We start from the raw sequence: 21,400 nt of genomic DNA on the forward strand, positions 1-21,400 counted from the left end.
ATTGTGTTCCGAAATTGGCATACTGTGTTAAATGATGTTATATGTTAATTAATTGCAGGTTTTTTTTCTGATAAAAAAAGAATTGCAGGTTGTTTTTACTTTGTATATTATCCTCGTTGAACCCATTTCCAATTATGAGACTCTATCATAGACTCAATTTCCAACATAGTTATCTTATAAATAGTTTCTATTATCTTAAATATTTCTGAAGACTTATAATACGCTTTGACTTACTGAAATAAACCTTCTATAAGAAGGTATCAAACTCTGTTTAATTATGTCAATGCCGTAGGTCAACGTATTTTCGTAATAAGCTTGTAAGTTAACTCCTACAAATACACCAAAACTACCTTCTAATGAATCCTAAATCTACAAATTGGTGATTATTTAATGAATCATAAAATTATTGAAAGAAGAAATATACAGTTGACACGTGTTCAAAATCATACATGAATCAAATATCTCATATAATCTTGATATATCTTCCTTTCTTTATCGTTGTTTTTAAATAATGAAAGAGAACAATTTAGAAGGAATTCATTGGGAAGAAGAGGAAGTGGAATGACAAGATCTCCCTAAGAAGTGAACTACATACTAAGACCACTACCACAAGAATAAAGAACTTTTTACCAAAAACAGCGTAAAAAAAGATTGCATGCCCAATTCAGATAAATGAGATAAAAACAAATTAGTGCAAAGCAAACTACAAAATACCCAAAGCAATACAACATGTGCATGCGACGTGTAAGGCACCACGAATAAATGCTTAATGTCTCCATTTTTGAGTGGTCCATTTTGATGCTGATGCATTGATTTTAATTAGGGTTTGATTTCTCACGATCATCTTATTATAAGAATATAAACATATAGGTTCAGTTACAAGCTAGTAAGTGCCCTTATGCTTGACTTGTGTTCTTGAGACATACCACTAAATGATTTACTAAATAAACCACATTATATTGGCAAATGGTGACAAGAACACCATTAAATATGACAATAATTGTATGCAAATGAGGAATGTAAGTGAACATAATGGAGGAAAACATGGCTTTTGCAAGAAAGGAGAACATAGTGTGGCCAATTATTGTGTTTTTCTATTGCATCCATTCATGCTTAGGTCGGTGAATCGGTGTATCTTCTGGTATGATCCACTATGTGATGTTTAATCTGAATTTTGTGTGTGCATGGGATAAGCTTTTATATTCAACCCACCTCACCAGGTTCTTTCTTAGTTGAATTTAAAGGTTATAATTGGAGTGCATGCTTGAAATCTCTCTGACCTGCATGCATATATAATCTTAATTTATCATACTTCTTTCAAACCTTTCTTTGCATAATACATAGCCACTCAATAATTTTCTATGCTCAAGTCAAATTCAATCTAGCGAAAACTGAAACAAAAAGCTAAATTCAGTTGTTCACACTTTTAGGTATGAAAACTAGCACGATAACTGTGCTTCTGCATAATACATATCAAAATATGTCTACTTCAATATTTTGCACAATCTATGAACTCTCTCCTCTATCAAGAGATCCTTCCATTATGCAATTTCTAACTTCTTGATTTTCGGAAGTATTTTGTCACCTTTGCTCCATCAAATATACAAAATTCTTTTCATTGAATCATCAAAATTCAACTTCAAGTTATAGACAAAACAACTCACTTTCTATCCATGAAGATCAACTCAAATACCGGACTGCATGATATTTAAATATTCCCCAGTATCTTTTTTCTAAGTGAATTATCTATCTAAAAAGAACAAGTTAACTTTGATAAATATTTAAAAAAAAATTATCACTACAAAAAATTAATTTTAGATAAAAAAATAATTAATTTCTATATTGTCTATATTAAATATTATTTTAGAGACTAAAAAAATATTAATAATTAAAGTAGTTTTTATTATTAATAAATAAGTTATAAATTAATGTCTAATTAGCTACAAATGTTTTAACAATCAAAAACTTATAGCCTAGGTCCAATTAAATATGAAATATGTGTAATTAACCTACTTTTTTTTTTATTAGAATTGTAATAGGAAAGATAAAGAAGAAAGATTAATTACCAATAACTTTTTAGTCTCTAAATTTAATTTGTCAGTAATTAATTATTCTTTGTTTCTAAAATTAGTTTTTTTAATGATTTTTTTTTGTAGTGTATTAAGTGTAAGTAGTATGATGGGATCATTTATTGGTCAAAAAAATATTCATAAATATTGTGCAAGGATGACAAAAGGAAGGTAAACAATAATAGATGAAACAATTGTTCTTTTATACTAGTTACATCAATATGCACAATGTGAGATAATTCGATAAAATAATAAATATGGTGATTTCGAACATGATGTTAAGAAGAGGGGTCCTCTTGCGAGAGTGTTGTGGTATCTTCCTATAGTTTCAAGATTAAAACAATTATTCACTAATACGGATGATGCAAAACTTGTTAGATGACATGTAGATGGATGTAAAAAGAATGATTATATGAGGCATCCGACAGATGGTTTGTAATGAAAGAAATTTGATTTAATGTTCCCAAATTTTGCCAATGATCCAGAAAATATTAGGTTTGGACTTGCTACACATGGACCGATATGGTAACTTGAGTAGTGATTTACAACTTACTTATGTGGTTATGCATGAGTGGTTATGTGGTTATGCATGAGTGTAAATATATAATGTTATCCCAGACCATAGAGTGTACTCTTTTTTTTCTCTAATTTTTTTGAACAAGTAATAAAAGTTTATTAAAATATATGCATCTTCTCTTATGTGAATTCTCCTCCCACTAAATAATAAACTAGAGTTATTTAATGGGTGAAATCATTCAAAATTAAATTACCGATTGACAGCTTAGTATTGACAGAATAATGTTGATATTTAATGACAATCTTATCATTTTTCTTAATTACTTGTTTTTTTTATTTATTTAACGATTAATAGTGAAATTTTGTGATGGAATATTTTCCATTCAAATTGAACAGGGATAATTGGTTTTGTTAATAGTTATATAATAACATGACAAATTTAACTATAACCACTATAAAAAAATATTTTTAAAGATAAAAATAATTAATTACTATAATAATTAAATTAAATATTATTTTAAATAAAAAATTATTGGTATCTAAAATAATTTTTATTATTAATAAACAGTTTTTAAATTAGTATTTAATTAGTTACGAAAGTTTTAACTATCAACTAATTAAATATCAAATATAAATTATTTATTAATAATAAAACGATTTTAAATACTAATAATTTTATTTAATTTTTAAAATAGTATATCTAATTTAATTGATATAATGATTAGTTATTTTTTTATTTATAAAATTAATTTCTAATATAATTTTCTTGTTGTGAAAATTATTAATTTAATTAGTGACAGAGTCATAAATATTCAGTAATATTAAATTAAATGCTTCTGATCTAATTTGATTATTTATTAATTAGTAGCACGAGCATTGAATTTAAATAATGAGAGCACATTCGCCATCTCTTCATAATCACCAAATAATTATGTCTCTTACAAAAAGTATAAAGACATTAAACATATCAAATCTTTATTATAATTAAGAAAATGCAAACATATGCCAATAAGAAATCAACAATGAAAATTTTGATTGAAAAGTGTGCAACAAACCCTTGTACTTTCTAATGCAGCTCTCATAATAAAATAGTTTTATTGATAGATTTTTTTCTTACAGCACTCACTAACCCTAATTATTAAAACTTGAAAACATGTCTCAGCTAAGCTTCCACACAACTATATAAGAACATTTCACCACCATTCTCTTCCACTCCAATTCCTCAAATCCATCACTTTTCTCTCATTCTTATTGCAAAAGCAAAGAAGAAGAACTGAATCATTTTACATACTCTCAACATTCTCCGGAGCTGGCAAACTCGAGTTCACAGAAAGCATGGCTACACGATCAAGAAGATCGCAACAAGAAAACCGTAACAGACTTATACAAAGCCATAACCTCAAAGGACACCAACACAATGTACCGTCTTCTGGCCCCAGACTTGGAGTGGTGGTTCCACGGCCCACCCTCCCACCGCCACCACCTCATTCCTCTCCTCACTGCCACCGCCACCTCCTCCCCCTCCAAGCCTGTGCTGGTTCCTGACCACATCGTTGGGTTCGGATCAGTGACCATCGCTGAAGGGTTCGACGAGACCAACTTGGTGTGGTGGGTGCACGCGTGGACCACCACCGCTGACGGCGTCATCACGGAGGTTCGGGAGTACGTCAACACCTCCGTCACTGTCACCAGGCTCGGCTTCCATGGCTCCGACGATGTGGTTGCTTCTGCCATGTGTCAAAGCGTCTGGCAGAGCACGCTGTGCGATGAGTCTGTTCCAGGTCTCATTCTCGCCATCTAGTGAAGTGCAGTTCCAAAAGGCTTGGTTGGTTGGTTGGTTGTGAAGTTCGCTATATATCTGTCAGTGTAGTGTTGTGTGACTTAGGTTGAATGGAACAATCTTCTTGCTGTTGGTTGTGCCATCTTTCCTTGTTCTGTGTTTGTTTAGGTTTTGTTGAAATCGATGTGGCAGGATAAATAAATGTTATGTTACTACCGTATCATGTTCCAGTTTCATGCCTTTTGAAGTATTATTCTCTCTCCATCGTTCCCTAGTATCTTCAATTACATTTAACTATTGAGTCAAGAAATAACTACATCAAAATCCAGATATATAACAACATTATTTCTTTATTTGAGCAACTTTTCCTATTTACATTTTCCATTTTCAATCTCTAAGAAGAGATAACGACATATTATTATTTTTTGAAACACTTCTAAGAAGAGAAAAGCAGAAGAATCATTAGAATTGTGACGAATGGTTATGAACTGGTTTAGCTGACTTAGTTTAGAACATATGAATGTAACAAGAAATATGATGTGCAGTATTGCTTATAAACTACCCTTGTACTCATTATTAGCATAACCTTTCTCCTTCTCAAAAACAAATAATGAACTAAAGATTGGTATAATGCTGATTGTGGTGTTGTTTCTGATATTTTGAAGCTGATTTTGCTGTTCAGGTTTTTGGCTTTAGACGATGTATATGTTGTTTTTTTTATCAGCAATGAAGAGGTATATGTTGTAAATAGAATTGTTAACAGATACAAGAGAAGTCAATTCCTTGTACTGATGATCAAGTCTGCAGAAATCTTATTTCAACTATATTCTTAGTAGAGGACTGTCACCAAGATACACTTGAATTTGAGATTCTTGACATCCTCTTTTTTTGTGTAGGTTTTCACTGAGATGGGAATCCAAAAAATGAGGTATTGCATAAACAAAAAGTTTGATATTCTATTAGTGTGTCTGCATCAAGTTATATTATGATTAAGCTATTATAAGTTCTGTATCCAGAATAACACTCTTTCACTTCTGATAGAGGGTATTGTGTTACTGGCTTTTTAACAGATTGTTCTTTACAAAAATATTTACATTTGTATATAACTCAAATTTATACTTTTAATTAAGAGACACTGAGAACAACAACTATTTTTAAATTTCTTTCATCTCACAAATTTCTTTCAATTATTTTATATGGTTTTAAATTAATTCGGACTGTTTTTCATTTGAAAAAAGATGGACGATACTATCTTTTTATTATTATATTTCTTGTATCTAATATATTTAAAATATAATTTAAATATTTTATAAAAGATTATTATAGAGAGATCATTTAGTAATAACTTAAAGATAAGGTTTACTCGTTTTTATTATTTAATGTGATATTTTGTTACAACAATATCCTATGATTTGATATTATCATAAATTATTCAATTATCAATCAACCCGTTCATATTATTCACTTATATAGTAAATAAGTAAGTTTGATTTTCCTCCAAAATTTTAAGAATTTTTTTTATAAGGATAGTGATTTTGTCTTAACACTCTTTTCAATTATTAGTATATATATGTGTTTCACATTTAATTGTTTTTGGGATATGACATGAAAAATTATTAAATAGTAATTAATTTAAAGATAAAAATAATTAATCATCATATTGATTAATTACATGTTATTTTATAAATTAAAAAACTATTGATATTAATTTATATTATTAATTAAGATAATAGATCTTACTAAATAGATAATATTATATAAACTTATTAATTTATTACGTTTTTATCATTCATAAATTTTTATTTATTTAGGATCAATAGAGTTTTTTTAATAACACATAATAGTAAGTTGTTTCTAAATCCAAAATTTCCATATGTTTATTAATTGAAATTCAAATATGTTTTTTATTTATTTATCTTATTTCATTTCATGCTATGTGTTATAAAAATTGATTTAATCAATACTTTTTTGCAACAAATTTCTACAATAATCAAACATCTGACGATAATTATAATCAACTTGTGTATCAACTGTGAGACATATTGAGTGCTAAAAAAAGTTGTTTCTTCATTTATGGGGTCGTGATAAAATAACTCATCCAGAAGATATTGATGCATTTAAAGAATTTTTTTTATTTAAAGTAACTTTTAAAATTAAGGATCTTCATTCAATTGTTGATACGTTGGGGGAGGCTATGTTGTGATGAAGATTTAATTGTTGCTAATCTTGTCAAGAAAATATAAATATAAGAAAAATAAAGTATGTTAAGTTTGATCGATTACTTTTAAAATTTAATTTTTATGTTATGGTCGTTTATATTATTATGTATTCATATTAATTCTTTCATTTAGGTTACAACAATTAAAATAATTTATTAGAGAAATTTTGATGTTATTGTTTAATAAATTTATATATATATATCGCTTTAATTGGTAATAGGTGGAATGAATAGAGGTTGAAACAAGGCTTGATATACATCATAATAAGAAAGGAGAGAACATTAAGAGAAAATAAAAGAAAACTTAGGACAAGCAAAAAGGGAGGATAATTGTGTTATACACTTCAAATCAAAATTTTGTGGAAACTTAATCAAATTAAAAACAAACATATCAAATTTTTTTAAGTTAAAAAAATTTCGTCCATTATGTTTTTATCATTACATTATTTTTTTAAAAATATGCAAACACTAATCGAAAGTATCTCGTCATTTTAATTTATAATAAATGGAGATTAACAATTAATCTCTATCTTTCAATCTAAGAGATACCTAAACATTGAAATATATATATGTCAATTAAAATTATCTTATCATTTTAAATTTTTAACTTATAATAATAAATAAGGATGAAAAATAAATTCATTTTAATAACTATTATTTAAATTTATTCACCTTCCTATTTTAAATTACTAAACCTTCCTTGTTCATTTGATATTCTATTTCAATATTTATGTAGTTATAATTTTTTTTCAATTTTATTTAGTACTAAAAAAAAAAAGGTAGGTGTCCTTTGATATTATATTTTATAATATTATATCTCTTTTAATTTAATTTTTAAATATTTATATTTGATTATGTACTCGTTCAATAACAAAAAGGGGGTGGAAATGGCAAACCCATTATAACGAAAAATGGGCCAAGCCCAAGTTAAGAAATTTGAATTTCTTTTAGAGAGCCCATAATAGAAAACAACGGTTTGTTCCTAATATTCATCTCTGTTTGGTTAGGGCACCACCGCTACACTGTGTTCATTCATCTCTATCAGAGAGACAGAGAGAATGCTATCAGGGGACATACCTCCAAACCAGACTATTTACATCAAGAATCTCAATGAGAAGGTCAAAAAAGATGGTAACATCTTTTCACACCCTTCTTCACGTGCTTTTTTTTACTGTCTGCTTAATTTGCACCCATTTTCTAGGTTCACTGTAGTTTTTTTAACTCTGCTAGGTTGCACTTCTGCCCGTAAAGTTTTAAGTGAATTGGGGATATAATTTGGGGGCAGGATGATAGTGTTTAAATTTTGTTTTGATCCGATGAATTAGAGTTACTAGATTTGGCTTAGGAGCTGTGATTCTTGTATCACTTTTGCTGAAATTTTGTTGATTATTGTGAAGGAAACTTAATGATGTGGGTATGTTTCAATTAGACAACGTGGAGCTTAATAAACTGGAGATATGTGTAGAAGCATTTTATTTTGTTTGCCCGTGATTTTGCATCTCAGAAGCTATAATAGGATATGCTCATTTTGCGGATGTTGTTGATATGGCTTTAGATTTTTAGAAAAATTAATTGATTTTTGAATTTTCATGTTGACCCTCTATGAAAGTTTACAATTAATTGGATTTGTTATTTTGATGATTTGTTTCTATGATTCTAGGGTTTTCAAAAAATTAATTTGATGTTGATTATATGGAAGTTTTTTTTCTGATTAATTGGGGTGACTATGGATTTGACATTGGAGGAGCAATGATTTTGCATCTCTTTGGCTGAAATTTTATTGCGGGGAAGGGTCGTGTTTCAATTGGGCAATCGCGTCTTTATAAACCAAGATGTTGTGGCATTATTTTATGCTTGCCAATGATTTTGCATCTTAGATGTTGTAATCTGATGTTATTTTACTGATTTTGTTGATATAACATTAGGTTTTTAGAAAATAGATTCATTTTGAATTTTGATATTGACCTTGTAACAGAATTTAATTTTATATTCTGTTCATTTCAATGTGGCAGAGTTGAAGAGATCACTGTATTGCTTGTTCTCTCAATATGGAAGAATATTGGATGTTGTTGCTCTAAAGACACCCAAGCTTCGAGGACAGGCATGGGTTTGTTTCAGTGAAGTCACTGCAGCCAGCAATGCTGTGAGACAAATGCAAAACTTCCCATTTTATGAAAAACCAATGGTAATCAAGTTATGGTGTTGTTAATTTCCTTACAGTTCTGTTCGTAAATCTGTTGTATCTTGTACCCAACTTTTGGAACCATTTCTTGTTGCTTGAGCAGGTTACGTCACTGTTTTTCTGAATTTATGTTTTGGCCAAAATATACTTACCTCTGAGAGTTATTATTTAAAAAATTTGTTTAAAATTTCTTTGATCCAAATTTCTATTGTCCTGTTGGAACTATTTTCATCATCAAGAATGACACAAAATATGGATGATATCCTGTGTTCTTTATCCTCCACCACTTTTTCCTATGAAGTTGCTTGGTATTTTGATTTTGGTTAATGTGTTATTTTATCAATGTGTGTCTAAGGGCTTTTTGTGTGAATAATTTGATGCAGAGAATCCAATATGCAAAAACAAAGTCAGATTGTATCGCAAAAGAAGAGGGTAGTTATGTTCCGAGGGAAAAGAAGAAGAAACAAGAGGAGAAAGGTGAGCATAACTGTCATTTGTTGTTTCCTTCCTCATTTTTTGAATTGTAGAACCCATGCATGCATACTACATGTACCGTTATTATATTTCCCTCTTTGTAGGTTTGAACTGGCCAAACAATCATATATAATGAGATTGTAGCATTGCAAAAACTAGTCCTTAGAATTTAATGGGAGGAATCTGCAATGAAGCTATAAAGAAGAAATAATTAATGTTATTTTATTTTATCATAACATTGCAACTTTCTCTCTATGGAGAATTTAAAACTGAAAAAAAAGTTAAATAGCTGAAAGTATTTAAATATATGATGGTGATCATACTGTGGTTTGATCCCAATGGTCATTTGTTGGGGTCACTCGGGAATGCAGCTGATGTAGTTTTTTATTTATATTCGTTTCCTTTGCCTCGGAATTTTAGCAAACCTTTATCAACCTCATATTTCTTAGGCCTAAAGATAAAATGATAGAAATTCTCTGTTGTAAGGTTGTTAGCAGTGAAGTTGTAGTGGTTATAGGTTTGTGATGCCAGTTTTATTATTTGACCATATGCATGGATTTCTTGATGATGCTTATGGACAACTATGCGTGTGAAAGATCAGTAAATTAACCCACCCATTCTCCCTCCAAACATAAAAATAAAAACATCACCCTTCCACTGCTGCATGCACACATGGACAGCAAACCAAAATGATAAAGCCATCTAGATTTTCAGTGTAAACAAATCTGCATATCCATTTAAATTCAATGTTTGACATTTTAAGAAAAATATCAATATTCATCTTTTGGAAATTGTTTTGAAGTTCCATCTTTCTGATCTTGTTGCATAAGAATTATTACTAGTTCATTTGTTGGGTTGGTAGTAATTTCTTACTTTAATTTAGACTGACATAATTTTGCCTGTTCAGCTGAAAGAAAGCGGCGTGCTGACGAATCCCAACAATCTGCTGCACCAAATGGAACACATAGTGCAAGTAATGGTGGTCCAACTGTAAGTTTCTCTAATTATTGTAGCTTATACTTATGGTGCCTGATTTTCTCTTCTCTCTTGCAAATTTGGTTCATCAGATCAATGTTCATGTCTGATAGTCTTGTAAGTATGAATGAAACTAGCAAATTAAAGAACAATGATTATTATCATAGTTTTTGTTTTTTGTTTAACTGTAGGTCGTTGGATATGATGGTAATGTTTATTGTACTAAAATAGAATATCTACTATTATCTGCAGGCATCATTCCGTCAAGGACCCAGTGCCCAAGAAGCAACCGCTCCTAATAATATTTTATTCATAGAGAATTTGCCTCATGAAACTACTGGTAGGATGCTTGAAATGCTCTTCGAACAATACCCAGGTTTTAAGGAAGTGCGCTTGATTGACGCCAAGCCAGGAATTGCATTTGTTGATTTTGAAGATGAGGTGCAATCATCCATGGCCATGCAGGCTCTTAATGGCTTCAAAATCACTCCACTGAATCCCATGAATATAACCTTTGCTAAGAAGTAGCTTATCAGTTTTCTGTAGTCTGTATTTTTGTAGATCTTCGAGAAACTAATTGCAGACATTGTAAGTTTACAGGAAGTCAAACCGGTAAGGCAGAGTAAGAATTCAACCACATTTGTGGAAAGGTTGAGATAGTGCTGTTATAATGTTTATTGATTTTACGTGGTTTGGTTTTAATCTTGTCACTCAAACATGTCCATTTGAATATTGTAATAGGTTCTTGAACTATAGTTTTAATTGAAGAGTCAAGAAAGGAAATAAAAAAAATTAGGGGTGTGGTAACAAGCTCTGGAAAGACTTTACTTTGTTGGAGACAGTTATTGCATTTAGGTAAAAAAAATTGATCATATCTTCTTAGGAGTCACGTGATTTAAGTTTTTTGGCTTCATTATATAAAACAATGGAGAATTTGAGGATAGAGAATGAACAATAGGATTCAAGGAGGGTGGATAATTTTAAGTATCATGTCTCAAGTGTTATTTGTGACAAATGCATCTCTTTATTTAAGTTTTACTGTAAAACTTATGATGCTGAGTGAAATTGAGTGTTGAATTATAAAAGAGATTGGCCACAGAATAAACCTACTGCCATAAAGGAGAAAACGTGATTCAATTTTAGACAAGACAGAAATAAGAACGATGAAGAGCGTTAGTAAAGTTTAATGAACTTGAGATGCAATTATTACTGGTTGAAGTTTTTAGTAATTACTACTGGAGTGTGTTAGTTACTTTGTTCTTACTATTTTTTATGGTTTATTTTAGAGAGAAAGTTAGTGTAATCCTAATTTATTGTGAATGAAGAAATCGTGGAGTACGTATCTGTAAAGAAAACTAAAGATGACACAGAATACCTGTCAGTACCGGATGAACAATGGATGAATCAGCATTCGGCTTGGGCCAAACAAATTCATTAAACTCTAACATAAGATTAGCATGTCTAAACAGTGATTAATGCATCTTTAATTATCATCCAAGATCTTAATTTGGCCAAATGACAATGGATCTGTTACAATCATATAAATAGTCACAAGTTTCAATGAAAAGGTATGTTATCATCACACATTAATTACATCGAACACCGAGATCTCACTTGAGCATCGAAGTTCCTTTCAGAAGTTTGTGAAGGTGTGAGAGACTAGAGATGAGGAGGGATAACAAACCAAGGAAGAAAACAATAGTCTTCTCAGTTTCAATCTATTTGAGAACACACAATAAGAAAAGTAAATTATAGGAAGCTTTGTAATATAAAATAGAACAAAGATGAACAAAAGAGTAAAAGAAAGACAAATGATATGAGAATGAATATTTGTTGAGATCAAAACAAATAACAAATAGTCTAAATATATATAAGCAGTACACGTCTAATTAAAGAGAGAAATAATCAATCAAATAAATACTAAAATCACAACAGACAAAACCAAAATAAAGGTTATTCACCTTTATAAAGATAAACAACTAATAATTATAAAAGTCACAATTAATATTAGGATCCTTCTATACCTTTGTATCCATATCCTTTAATATCCCCACAAGCTGGGGAACAAATATTGATGAGACTTAGTTTGGAACAAATACTCTTAAAGGATTGAGGACTTAAAGCTTTGGTATAAATGTCAGCCAATTGTTTTGTGGTGGAAATGGGAAACAAATATTTTTCTCTAAAAGTGACAATCTATTTCTATATGTTTTGTAATGTATCTTTCCGAGTCATTGTCACAGTACAAAAGAGATGGTTGCTCAAAAGGATGAAATCTTGAATAAGATAAGTTAACCATTGAATTTCATATGTAACTGTGGTCATTGCCCTGTGTTCAGCTTCACAATAACTCTTTGATATTGTTCCTTGCTTCTTTGATTTCCAGGAAATGAGAGAATTCCCAAGATACACACTAAAACCAGTCACCGATTGTCTTGAATCACTACGGGTGCCCCAATCACTATCACAAAAGGCTTTGAGATGAGCAGAAGTGTTGGAAGAGAAAAATAAACCAAGACTTAAAGTTCCTTTAATATATTTGAGAATTCTAATAGCTGTTGTATAGTGAGCAGTTGTAAACTTAGCAAGAAACTGAAAAAGTTGTTGCACAGAAAATGTTATGTCAGGTCGGGTATTAGTGAGATACATAAGCCTTCCAATCAATCTTTTGTAGGCTTGAATATCTGTGAAAGGAACACTTCCAGTAGAGGAGAATTTTTCATGATTATCAATAGGAGAATGCATATTTCCTTTGATTCACCATTATTCCTTTCTTACTTCTTTCTACTTTTAGACCAACAAAATATCTTAAATCCCCAAGATTCTTGATCTTGAATGTCTGATTCAAGGTTTGTTTAATTTGAGCAATCTCTTCTTTATCATTTCCTACCAATATTATATCATCCACATACACCAATAATGTTGTAAAAGATTCTTAAGAAAAATTAATGAACAAGGAATGATCATTCATAGATTGAGTATATCCCATAGAAAGCAAAAAGGATGACAGTTTGGCAAACCACTTTCTACTGGCTTGCTTAAGGCCATATAAAGCCTTTTTTTGTTTACAAACTTTTCATGGTGGAATAGAAGTCAATCCAGAAGGAACAACCATGTATACATCTTCTTTCAAATCTCCATGTAAAAAGGCATTGTTTATGTCTAATTGTTTCAATTCCCAATTATAGATAGAAGTTAGAGAAAGAAGTAACCTTATGGTGGTCATTTTTGCTACTGGAGAGAAAGTATCAAGGTAGTCAATGCCTTCTATTTGTGTGTATCTCTTTGCCACTAACCTTGTTTTATACCTTTCAATTGTCCCATCAGCCTTATATTTTATTTTGAATACCCATTTGCAACCTATGACAGCTTTGTCCTTAGGCAGAAGAGCAGTCTCCCAAGTTTGATTTGACTCTAAAGCAAATATCTCACATTGCATAACTTTTCTCCAACAGTCATGTTTCACAGCTTCAGAATAAGTATTTGGCTCAACATGTGAAGAAAGAGACATAACAAAAGATTTGTAAGAAGGTGATAAATTGTTATAAGACAAAACAAAATTCAAAGGATATTTTACTCTTGAAGATGTATTGGAAACATTAATATTACAATGATAATCCTTTAAATACTCAGGTGGTTTTTTTATTCTTGTACCATTCGGACAGATTGATCTGATTCAGAATTTTGTTCTACGTTATGATCTTCATTGAGGTTTTGGTCTATATGGGAACAAACTTCTTCTGGAACCTCAATATGTGACTCACAGTTATTATCACTTGTTATTTTCAGCATTATCACAAGGTGCAAGAATGGTTTGTGATGGTTGACTCAAGAAAGGTTGATCTTCAATAAACCAAATTTGATCATAAATGCTAGCACTTTGTCAACAAATAGAACAAAATTTGATCCAAGAGCATCAAAATGTGTTTTTATTAAGTCTTGTTGCAAATGTATCATATCACTAACATGCTCATGAATAATATGTAACTCTCAAACTATGCTCATGAATAATATGTAACTCTAAAACTTTATGATATCAATATACACATTGATAATTGTTTGGAAGCGTCCTCTCACAAATTTTATAAACTTATATTTTTTATTTTAAAAAGAACAGTCATAATTCTATTTAAGACAATCATTCTCATAAAGGTGGTTCTATTTGATATTTTTTAAGCTTTATAATAAACTTCCTGTTCATTGCTATTAGAATCATTAATAATAATATGTTTCTCTTCCAATATAACAAATCTATATCTATAACACCAAGACAAAATAGGATAATATTTTATTAACAAAATTAATAGATGTATTAATTGAATTATAGTATCCAAAGATATTTTTTCAAAAAGTAAAGGTATAAGAACGTAATTTGTTGTGCGCGTGTTAAGATTGTGATATTAACTTTTGATATGAGGACAAAGGAAAAGTCTAGTACGTAACATGCACACAGGAATTTGGGCCTGGAAGAACTGTTACCGAAATTTGGGTGGTTTTTGTTATGGTTTCTGATAAAGTATTGCTTATATAATTTGATAATCAATAACGTAAGTCAAGATCTGCTTTAGTGGTCGCCGTACCATGTGGCATTACAGCTGTACTATCCCACCAGGTAACTATTTCACCATAGAATAATTCCTTTTTTTTTCTTTTATATATATATATATATTGGCATGACCGACCCACATGATCACGTGTTTTGGACACCTTTATCGAATTGATCGTGACACATATAGCCATCAACACTCAAATCAAGGTAAATGAAATTAAACTATCACTAAGAATTGGGTAATGCAACTATAAGTATGATTCATTTCACTAATCAAACTCAATGATGTATACATTTTAAGAAAACCCTATACAATAAAAAGACAAAGACTAAGACTTCAATAATTCTCTAGGTCTCATATCCCTAAAAAGATATATTATATACCTTTTTAAACTTGTTTCTTGTTTAATTTTTAATTTTTTGATAAATTTAAAATACTAGAAAATAAAAGAAAAAATTGCAACAAGGGCAATTCGGTGATAGAGCAAAAGCAAAACGAGAAGGAGAAAGTGAGCAGAAGTATGAACTGACATTGACACGTTGGTCATCACCTGCGACCAAACTCAAAGCTTTACGGTTTCAACTGAAGAACGAAACTCCCCATCACTGCCCACACACAACAAACACTCTTCTTCTTTCAGTTAACAACCTTAATAGAACCACATCCAAGACCAGAATGTTCCATTGACTTTCACTCTCGTTGCGCCACCATGGAACCACCCAACTTCTTCGATCTTCTCGCCAAGGACCTTCTCTACGCCATCCTCGACCACCTCCGCCACGACCCTTTTGCCCCAAAGTTCTTCTCCCAAGCCTGCAAGTCCTTCTACGCGCTCGAGTCAACACACCGCACCGCTCTCAAGCCGCGTCGCCTTGACTTCCTCCCCAGAGCCCCTCAGCGCTACCCTTCCATCTTGCACCTCGACCTCACGCTATGTCCCTCTGTCGACGATTTCGCCCTCACCGCCCTCTCGCTCGCTTGGCGGGCTTCCCTGCGCTCCGTTGACCTCTCCAGGTGCAGGCTCTTCTCGCACGTGGGGCTCTCCGCTCTCGCTCTCAACTGCACGTGCCTGCTGGAGGTTGACCTGTCCAACAGGCCCGACCTCACTGACGTGGCGGCCAAGGCAATCGCCGAGGCTGTGAACTTGGAGAGGCTGCGTTTGGGAAGGTGTAAGGGAATAACGGACATGGGGATTGGGTGCATAGCTGTCAGGTGTGGCAGGTTGAGGCATGTTGGGTTGAGGTGGTGCATTCGGGTCACTGATTTTGGGGCTGGTTTGATTGCTATAAAGTGCAAGGAGATTCGAAGTTTGGATCTTTCTTATATGCCGGTAATGATTTGGATGTTTAATGATTGTGAAATGTTTAATGGATAAGTGCTTTCGTGGAGTCTAATAACTGTTGTGTGTTTTGGTGATCGTTAATCACGTCCTATTCAATAGCTGCATTGTCCTTGTCGTGGATTTTGAGATGGTTGGCTCAAAATCGCAATGGAAATTTGCTAAATTGTTCCGTTGTATTAGTTTTATGGTTTTACATTATGGTTGTAGTTTCCTTGATACTAAAGAAAAATGCAGATAAATGTATCTGATGAGGCTACAATTGCTGTGGTGGAGAGTGTAAAAGCCTTGATGTTGTCTGTAATTTTAGTTGTGAGCTGTGGTTTAAGACCTAGTTAGTTTGATGCCCTGTGAATGTTTTATTAGAGTGATTAATCTGTGTAATGTTGTGGATTTAGCATGTTTTTGTTTGCTCGTTTAATTGGTGAAGGATCTTGATTGAGTGCAGATTCAATAATGGTAAACTTATGGTCAATCTTGACTCAGATGATTGGTTTCTTTAGTATCGTGAGTATAGTTATCATGTTAATGCTGATAAAGTCAGCTGCTGATAAGGATTACTATTCTGCCTATCTTTATTTTATTTTATTGCTCCTTACATGAACGTTTAACTGTTAAGACAGCATTCAGCAGCATATGTTTTTGACGCTAATGTTGAAGCATGCCTAGTGCAAGTTTATCGTTAATTTTTTTGAAGATATACACGAGGATTTTTTGTTTTTGGCACTGATTCAATGTTCAATTCGTTAATGTAGCAGATCACAGAAAGATGTCTTCATCATATCCTTCAATTAGAACATCTAGAAGATTTGGTTCTTGAGCATTGTCTGGGCATTGAGGATCACGGCCTTGCAGCCCTCCAAGTAAACTGCAAGTCAATGAAGGTATCCCTTTTGGTTTTCCATTTCCTTCCAGGACCCACTGGAGGCAGTGGGCCTTTGTAACTCAAAAGTTTCTTCTCTCTTCTCTTAAACTCTCCACAGCTTGGGAATGGTAGGATTTAGCAATTGTTATTTGTTATTAGGATTTAGGATAATGTCAAAAGATCACCTTATGCTTCACCCCTACGCCCTGTCCTTAAATAAACTAAGTACTTTTATCATGTAAACTTTTATTTGTTTTTTTTTATGCCTGTTCTTTATCTTTTTCATAGAGAAAAGTAATATTGTGGCCAAGCAATGGAGACTGACTGAAATGCTTGTGATTTTCAACGTATAAGAAATTGTACTTATTTTTTCTCTGATATTCATTCAAACATTTGGCAAGTGAGTCTTGTGGATTCTGTAAGTTGTTTATGGATCTAGTTTAAGTATGCTCTACGGAAAGGAGGGGGATACATTAACTTTCCCTGTTTGATAACACTCATGTTCTCTCTTTTCTTGACAGATGCTTAACTTGTCAAAATGTCAAAATATTAGTCATGTTGGCATAGCTTCTCTTACAAATGGTGCTCAGAACTTAGAAAAGCTTATCCTATCCTCCAGCCTGGTTGTAAGTTGTGAATATGGCTAATCATTTATGTGTAATCATTTTATGGACCATGCGTTGTTTTGCAGCCACTAATTTTGTGTTCTCAGGTTACTGCTGATCTTGCAAAATGTCTGCAAAGTTTTCCAAGATTGCAATTGGTTAAACTTGATGGTTGTTTGGGCCTGGAGTCAGGATTAAAAGCCATTGGTAATTCGTGCAACTCACTCAAAGAATTGAACTTAAGTAAATGTGTTGGAGTCACTGATGAGAATCTCTCCTTCCTTGTGAAAACAAACAAAAATCTAGAGAAGTTAGACATAACCTGCTGTCGTACAATAACACCTGAATTCATATCCAGCCTAACAAATTCATGTTTACGGCTTACATCCCTTAGAATGGAATCTTGTAGCTTGATCAGCAGAGAAGGTTTCTTGTTTATTGGACGGTGTCAACTTTTGGAAGAATTAGATGTCACGGATACTGAAATCGATGACATAGGTTGAATTTCTTACCTTACATTTACATTATAAAATGTTTTACCTTCAGTACATGATTTATTCTTCTTGATTTGTGTAGGACTTTGTTCGATCTCAAGATGTACCAAACTTTCTAGTCTGAAGTTGGGCATATGTTTGATGATAACTGATAAAGGACTTAAGCATATTGCTAAGAGTTGTTCACAGCTCAAACATCTTGATCTTTACAGGTTCTTGTATCTCAACTTTGTTAAATTTAAATCCAACTTAAACATTAACGGGAGAAAATTTGCAGCCTTTTGAAGTGAGAGATGAGTGAAAAGGCTTCATGAAACTTCATTATCAAGCATATGTAAACAGCAAAAGATTATTTTTGATGGCTCATAGACATTAGACAATTCTAATCTCATCTAAAGATTGTGATTCTAGACAAGTGGATAAAACTTTTTAACAATTTCCTTTGTTTTTCTTTAAAGTTTGCTCTGTTTTATTTCACAGGAGCTCAAGAATAACTGATGAGGGAATTGTTGCAATTGCCCTTGGCTGTCCTTCTCTTAAGGCTGTTAACATTGCTTACAACAGCAACATCACAGATTCTTCACTAGCATTTCTTTCAAAATGCCAGAAACTAAGAACTCTAGAAATTCGAGGATGCCCTCATATTTCACCACAGGGTCTCTCAAATATTGTTGTCGGTTGTAAGAATCTTGAGACTATGGACCTGAAGAAGTGCCGTAAAATTAATGATACTGGAATTATTCAGCTGGCTCAACATTCTCAAAGCCTAAAGCAGGTAGGCTACTATTCCTTACTTGTCAAATACATTTGGAGATTCTTTTGTATGCTAGTATTTATGAAGTTATTGTCATTACCTCCTGATGGACTATGGTTTCAAATCCCTCACTGTGTATTTAAGAACTAACTAGCATTGATTTATTTGAATTGCAGATAAAGCTGTCATATTGCTCAGTAACAGATGTGGGGCTCATTGCACTTGCTAGCATAAGCTGCCTGCAGTATATATCCATTTTTCACGTGGAGGGTTTAACTTCAAATGGCCTAGTTGCTTTTCTTTTGGCTTGTCAAAATTTAACTAAAGCGAAGTTGCATGCATGCTTTGAGCCATTAATTCCTCAACAAATTCTAAAATACATGGAAGCTCGTGGATGTGTGCTTGTTTGGAGGGAAAAAACGTTTGAAGCCTCTTGGTACCTTCTCAGCCCTTTATTTCCAGCTAGTTAATATGCATGAATTGAGTCTTCAGTGATATACATGAATCCTTGAATTTGGTATTCAATTAAAACCACTAGAAGTTCTCTGCATAGTGGGGACAAGATACTATCTCTACACATGAGATACAATTTTGACTAACCGGGACAAAAGTAGATATTATGATACCTGTAACTAGAAAATAAAAAATGGTTTATTTGAATTTTAAAACGACAATACAAGATATTCTTAAATCTTAACATTGTTTTATGCAAATAATCAACATGTCTTACTGGAAGCTGTGCACTGTGACAGGTGGGACTAGATTCAAAAGGATGGAACTACACTTAAAAAGGTTTGGATGTTTAATTTTTACTGGTACATTCTATTCAGGTAGTGAATGTCTTTGAACTGATATTGGCAACAAAAATGTTCTGCCAAATCTTTGGAAACTAACAGCAAAGTTACAAAAAGAGACAAAGTTGTAGTTGCTAGGCTTGTCTTGTGTCTAACATAGGAGGAAGGGATGAAGAAAGGGGATGGAACAAAAAGTGCATTAGGCTCAGTCAAAGATTTCCATTGTTGGCTTTTCAAAATCATAAATGGTCAAAATGGATATGATATGCCCCATTTGTTACAAGTTATAGTATTTTGACGGGTTCAAAAGTCCTTGCAGAGTGTTACATAAAGGCTAATAAGTGGATGCAAAACATTGTTTTCAAGTGTATTAAGACGATGTTGTTTTCACACAAATGTGGAGGGGCCAAGAAATGGATTGGATTAAATAAATATAGTTTGGACTCACTTTTGTGGGAAGTAAAAGCTTTATGAAAAGCGCGTTTAAATATTATGATAATGGTGATGCTAATGCACCAGCCTTAATACGCATCTGCATTCAAATTAGCAATGCAGATCATATGAAAATACTGGTAAAATCATTCTATATTGTTTCACCGCAGATCAACTATGACCATGGACGAAATTCTAAGTACTATAGTTAGAATCTTACTAAAATTGTCATAAATCTAACAAATATTTTTTTAAATTGGGTATTTTGTCAATAAGTGTTGAGTGTCGTGTTCGATACGTGTGTCCGTATGACACGAGTTTATAAAAACATTTAATATTTTGAAAACAACAACATATTAAATCTTTTTCTCATCTGAATGAAAAATGATTTTTCCCATTAGATTTTGTTGTTCAGAGCTTGAAAGTCAGAATTTAGTGAAATCCGAGATGGTTAAGTGTGAACATGTGACTGTTGGTATTTGACCTATTCTCTCTTCACATAGCAAAATGACAAAGTATGAAATAGCAGAAACGGTCAAAGAAAATAAAATCTAGAAGGGGCACCATCCAATAGTGATTTCCCTTCTGCTACTGATTATTGCATTTACTTAACTATAATCCTTTTCAACTTTAACTTTGGTTTCTCACTTATAAGATGGGTTATTTTCATTATTTTTGGTTAGGATTCCAGGGAAAATAGTGTTCAATTTGGTTCGGATTTAAAACTAAACCAAGTTAATTTGATCACAAATGAAAAAAAAAAAACCTTGTTGCATAAAATATAAATAAAAGAATACACGTGAGTCTCATAAATGCATAATTTTGTGATAAAAAAAAATTAAAAGATATACGAAGTTTTCATAAAGCAAGGGTTCACATCGGTTTGGAAAATGAATGATAATGACTTATAGAAAATTGTTGTCAAGAAACTTCATATATCTTGAGAAAAAAATATCAAGATTCGTGAATAGTATAATTATATATTTCGTTTTGGTATAAATTAGAGATTCTTTTTATTGGAGACAATATTATTCGAACCCAATAGGATTATAATAGACGGTAAAACTTTTTCTTCAAATATTTATGACTCAATTAAAATCTTGTACTGGGAACTGTAAACAAAACTCTAAAATGAAGCGAATGATAAAAAAAAAATCCATCAATCAAATTAGTTAAATTTGTTGATATCATTAAATATAGATTAAAATATTTCATTAAAATATTTCATAGTATATAAGTAAGTGCAAATCTTATCTTATATGTCGGTTGTATGAGTTGAGTTAGGTTTAGAGTCATTTCGAACTTATCTTAACGATTATTTATTGAGCTTATATCAGGTCATTCGTTATCAGG

The 21,400-nt window shown here is 32.0% G+C and overlaps 3 protein-coding genes across 4 annotated transcripts; all 3 read left to right on the plus strand.

The window, feature by feature from the left end:
• Nucleotides 1–3,777: 3,777 nt before the first annotated feature.
• On the plus strand, nucleotides 3,778–4,618 carry LOC137824423 (wound-induced protein 1). The gene has a single exon (XM_068630066.2). The coding sequence runs from the start codon at nucleotides 4,003–4,005 to the stop codon at nucleotides 4,384–4,386; it is 384 nt and encodes a 127-aa protein (XP_068486167.1). The 5' UTR covers nucleotides 3,778–4,002; the 3' UTR covers nucleotides 4,387–4,618.
• Nucleotides 4,619–7,541: 2,923 nt separating this feature from the next.
• LOC137824323 (U2 small nuclear ribonucleoprotein B'' 2) lies at nucleotides 7,542–11,024 on the plus strand. The gene is made up of 5 exons (XM_068629909.2): nucleotides 7,542–7,714; nucleotides 8,596–8,768; nucleotides 9,149–9,242; nucleotides 10,147–10,229; nucleotides 10,467–11,024. Exons 1-5 carry the CDS (start codon nucleotides 7,642–7,644, stop codon nucleotides 10,740–10,742), a joined length of 699 nt encoding a protein of 232 aa, XP_068486010.1. The 5' UTR covers nucleotides 7,542–7,641; the 3' UTR covers nucleotides 10,743–11,024.
• A 4,198-nt stretch (nucleotides 11,025–15,222) lies between these two features.
• LOC137825681 (F-box/LRR-repeat protein 3) lies at nucleotides 15,223–20,092 on the plus strand. Of its 2 annotated transcripts, none has more exons than XM_068631412.2 (8): nucleotides 15,223–16,094; nucleotides 16,859–16,987; nucleotides 17,490–17,594; nucleotides 17,681–18,071; nucleotides 18,150–18,279; nucleotides 18,548–18,842; nucleotides 18,998–19,257; nucleotides 19,574–20,092. In XM_068631412.2, exons 1-8 carry the CDS (start codon nucleotides 15,474–15,476, stop codon nucleotides 19,581–19,583), a joined length of 1,941 nt encoding a protein of 646 aa, XP_068487513.1. In that variant the 5' UTR covers nucleotides 15,223–15,473; the 3' UTR covers nucleotides 19,584–20,092. The 2 variants fall into 2 exon arrangements, with proteins under 2 accessions (XP_068487513.1, XP_068487514.1); XM_068631413.2 differs by having other exon boundaries at nucleotides 15,230–16,094; nucleotides 16,862–16,987.
• The last annotated feature ends 1,308 nt before the right edge of the window (nucleotides 20,093–21,400 follow it).

The sequence above is a fragment of the Phaseolus vulgaris genome, chromosome 8 (assembly GCF_051622355.1).
Source record: "Phaseolus vulgaris cultivar YP4 chromosome 8, ASM5162235v1, whole genome shotgun sequence".
Lineage (NCBI taxonomy): Eukaryota > Viridiplantae > Streptophyta > Magnoliopsida > Fabales > Fabaceae > Phaseolus > Phaseolus vulgaris.

Coding starts and splice junctions, on each gene's coding strand:
- LOC137825681 (XM_068631412.2), top strand. CDS start 15,474: ATGGAACCACCCAACTTCTTCGATCTTCTCGCCAAGGACCTTCTCTAC. Junction 17,595..17,680: donor TCCTATCCTCCAGCCTGGTT/GTAAGTTGTGAA, acceptor TTGTGTTCTCAG/GTTACTGCTGATCTTGCAAA. Junction 18,843..18,997: donor ATTCTCAAAGCCTAAAGCAG/GTAGGCTACTAT, acceptor TTTGAATTGCAG/ATAAAGCTGTCATATTGCTC.
- LOC137824423 (XM_068630066.2), top strand. CDS start 4,003: ATGTACCGTCTTCTGGCCCCAGACTTGGAGTGGTGGTTCCACGGCCCA.
- LOC137824323 (XM_068629909.2), top strand. CDS start 7,642: ATGCTATCAGGGGACATACCTCCAAACCAGACTATTTACATCAAGAAT. Junction 7,715..8,595: donor TGAGAAGGTCAAAAAAGATG/GTAACATCTTTT, acceptor TCAATGTGGCAG/AGTTGAAGAGATCACTGTAT. Junction 10,230..10,466: donor CAAGTAATGGTGGTCCAACT/GTAAGTTTCTCT, acceptor TATTATCTGCAG/GCATCATTCCGTCAAGGACC.